Source organism: Lipotes vexillifer, unplaced genomic scaffold (assembly GCF_000442215.2).
Source record: "Lipotes vexillifer unplaced genomic scaffold, Lipotes_vexillifer_v1.1 scaffold645, whole genome shotgun sequence".
Lineage (NCBI taxonomy): Eukaryota > Metazoa > Chordata > Mammalia > Artiodactyla > Lipotidae > Lipotes > Lipotes vexillifer.
Window position 1 is genome coordinate 2,954,492 of NW_006777439.1, and position 984 is coordinate 2,955,475.

Consider the following 984-nt stretch of genomic DNA (forward strand, 5'->3'; position numbering starts at 1 on the left):
CTTTCTTACAACCCTAAAGTACAAGAAGGGAAAATGTGGTTTTATTCAGGCGCCTGAATGAAATGAATTCAATAATGGAGACCGAAAGGCCCACATGGGGGAGGGGAAAGAAGCGCGAGAAGAAAGGGAAACAGGCCTTTTTCTCCGGTGACGCGCGGTCACGAGGCATTCTCCCGACGTGGGCACCGACCATTGGCGGAAGCCTAGCTGACGTCCTTGCAGCCGCCCGGGCGCGAACGGTGGCAAGGGCGGTGCCGCACTGGAAGTTAGCGAGGCGCGCGCGCTCCCGGGGCCTGCCACGCCCCCGTCCTCTGCCAACCAACCCGCTCGTCCAGTCCCTCTTCGCGCCCAGATGGCCACGCCCCTTCCCAACTCGCCCCTCCCCCATTAGGCCGGCGGCGCGCGAAAAGCGCGTCACGTGACGGCTAGCCCCGCCTCTTCCTCTCGGTCCCATATTGAACTCGAGTTGGAAGAGGCGAGTCCGGTCTCAAAATGGAGGTAAAACCGCCGCCCGGCCGCCCCCAGCCCGACTCCGGCCGTCGCCGTCGCCGCCGGGGGGAGGAGGTATTAGGGGGAGAGTGGGGGGTTGCTGGGTAGTGGCCGGCAAGGGGGGGCCGGGCTCGGTGGGAGTGGGGAGGCCGGGTGGACTGGGTCGGCCCTCCCGCGCTCTGCGTTGAGACGGGCGGCGGGAGGGGGAGGGGAGCGGGCCTCGGAGGCTTCCTTGGGGCTTCTCGCCAGCCTTGCCGTCTCCTTGGGCTGCACAAGTGGTTTCTCGGAGGCGCGGTGTGGCTGGGGAGACCTCGGGAGGGGAGCTGGCCCGCCGGCCGCGCGGCCTCCCATTCGAGACCGAGTACGGCATGGCGGGCCTCGGCGGGAGCGGTTGGGAGGAGGCGGTGGGGGAGGGGAGGGGACGAGCAGGCACATCCGGGCGAGCGAGCAGGCGGGGGGGGGGCGGCCATAGCTTTTTTTCGCTGCGCCCGGGCG

General features: G+C 68.2%; 1 protein-coding gene across 1 annotated transcript in view; it reads left to right on the top strand.

Moving 5' to 3' along the window:
• Positions 1-461: 461 nt before the first annotated feature.
• The window catches only part of HNRNPA3 (heterogeneous nuclear ribonucleoprotein A3), a 9,590-nt gene continuing 9,067 nt past the window's right edge, over positions 462-984 (top strand). The window contains exon 1 of the mRNA XM_007451095.1: positions 462-564. Coding sequence (XP_007451157.1) covers positions 493-564 — 72 coding nt within the window. The 5' untranslated portion in view covers positions 462-492. The remainder of the gene's footprint in view (positions 565-984) is intronic.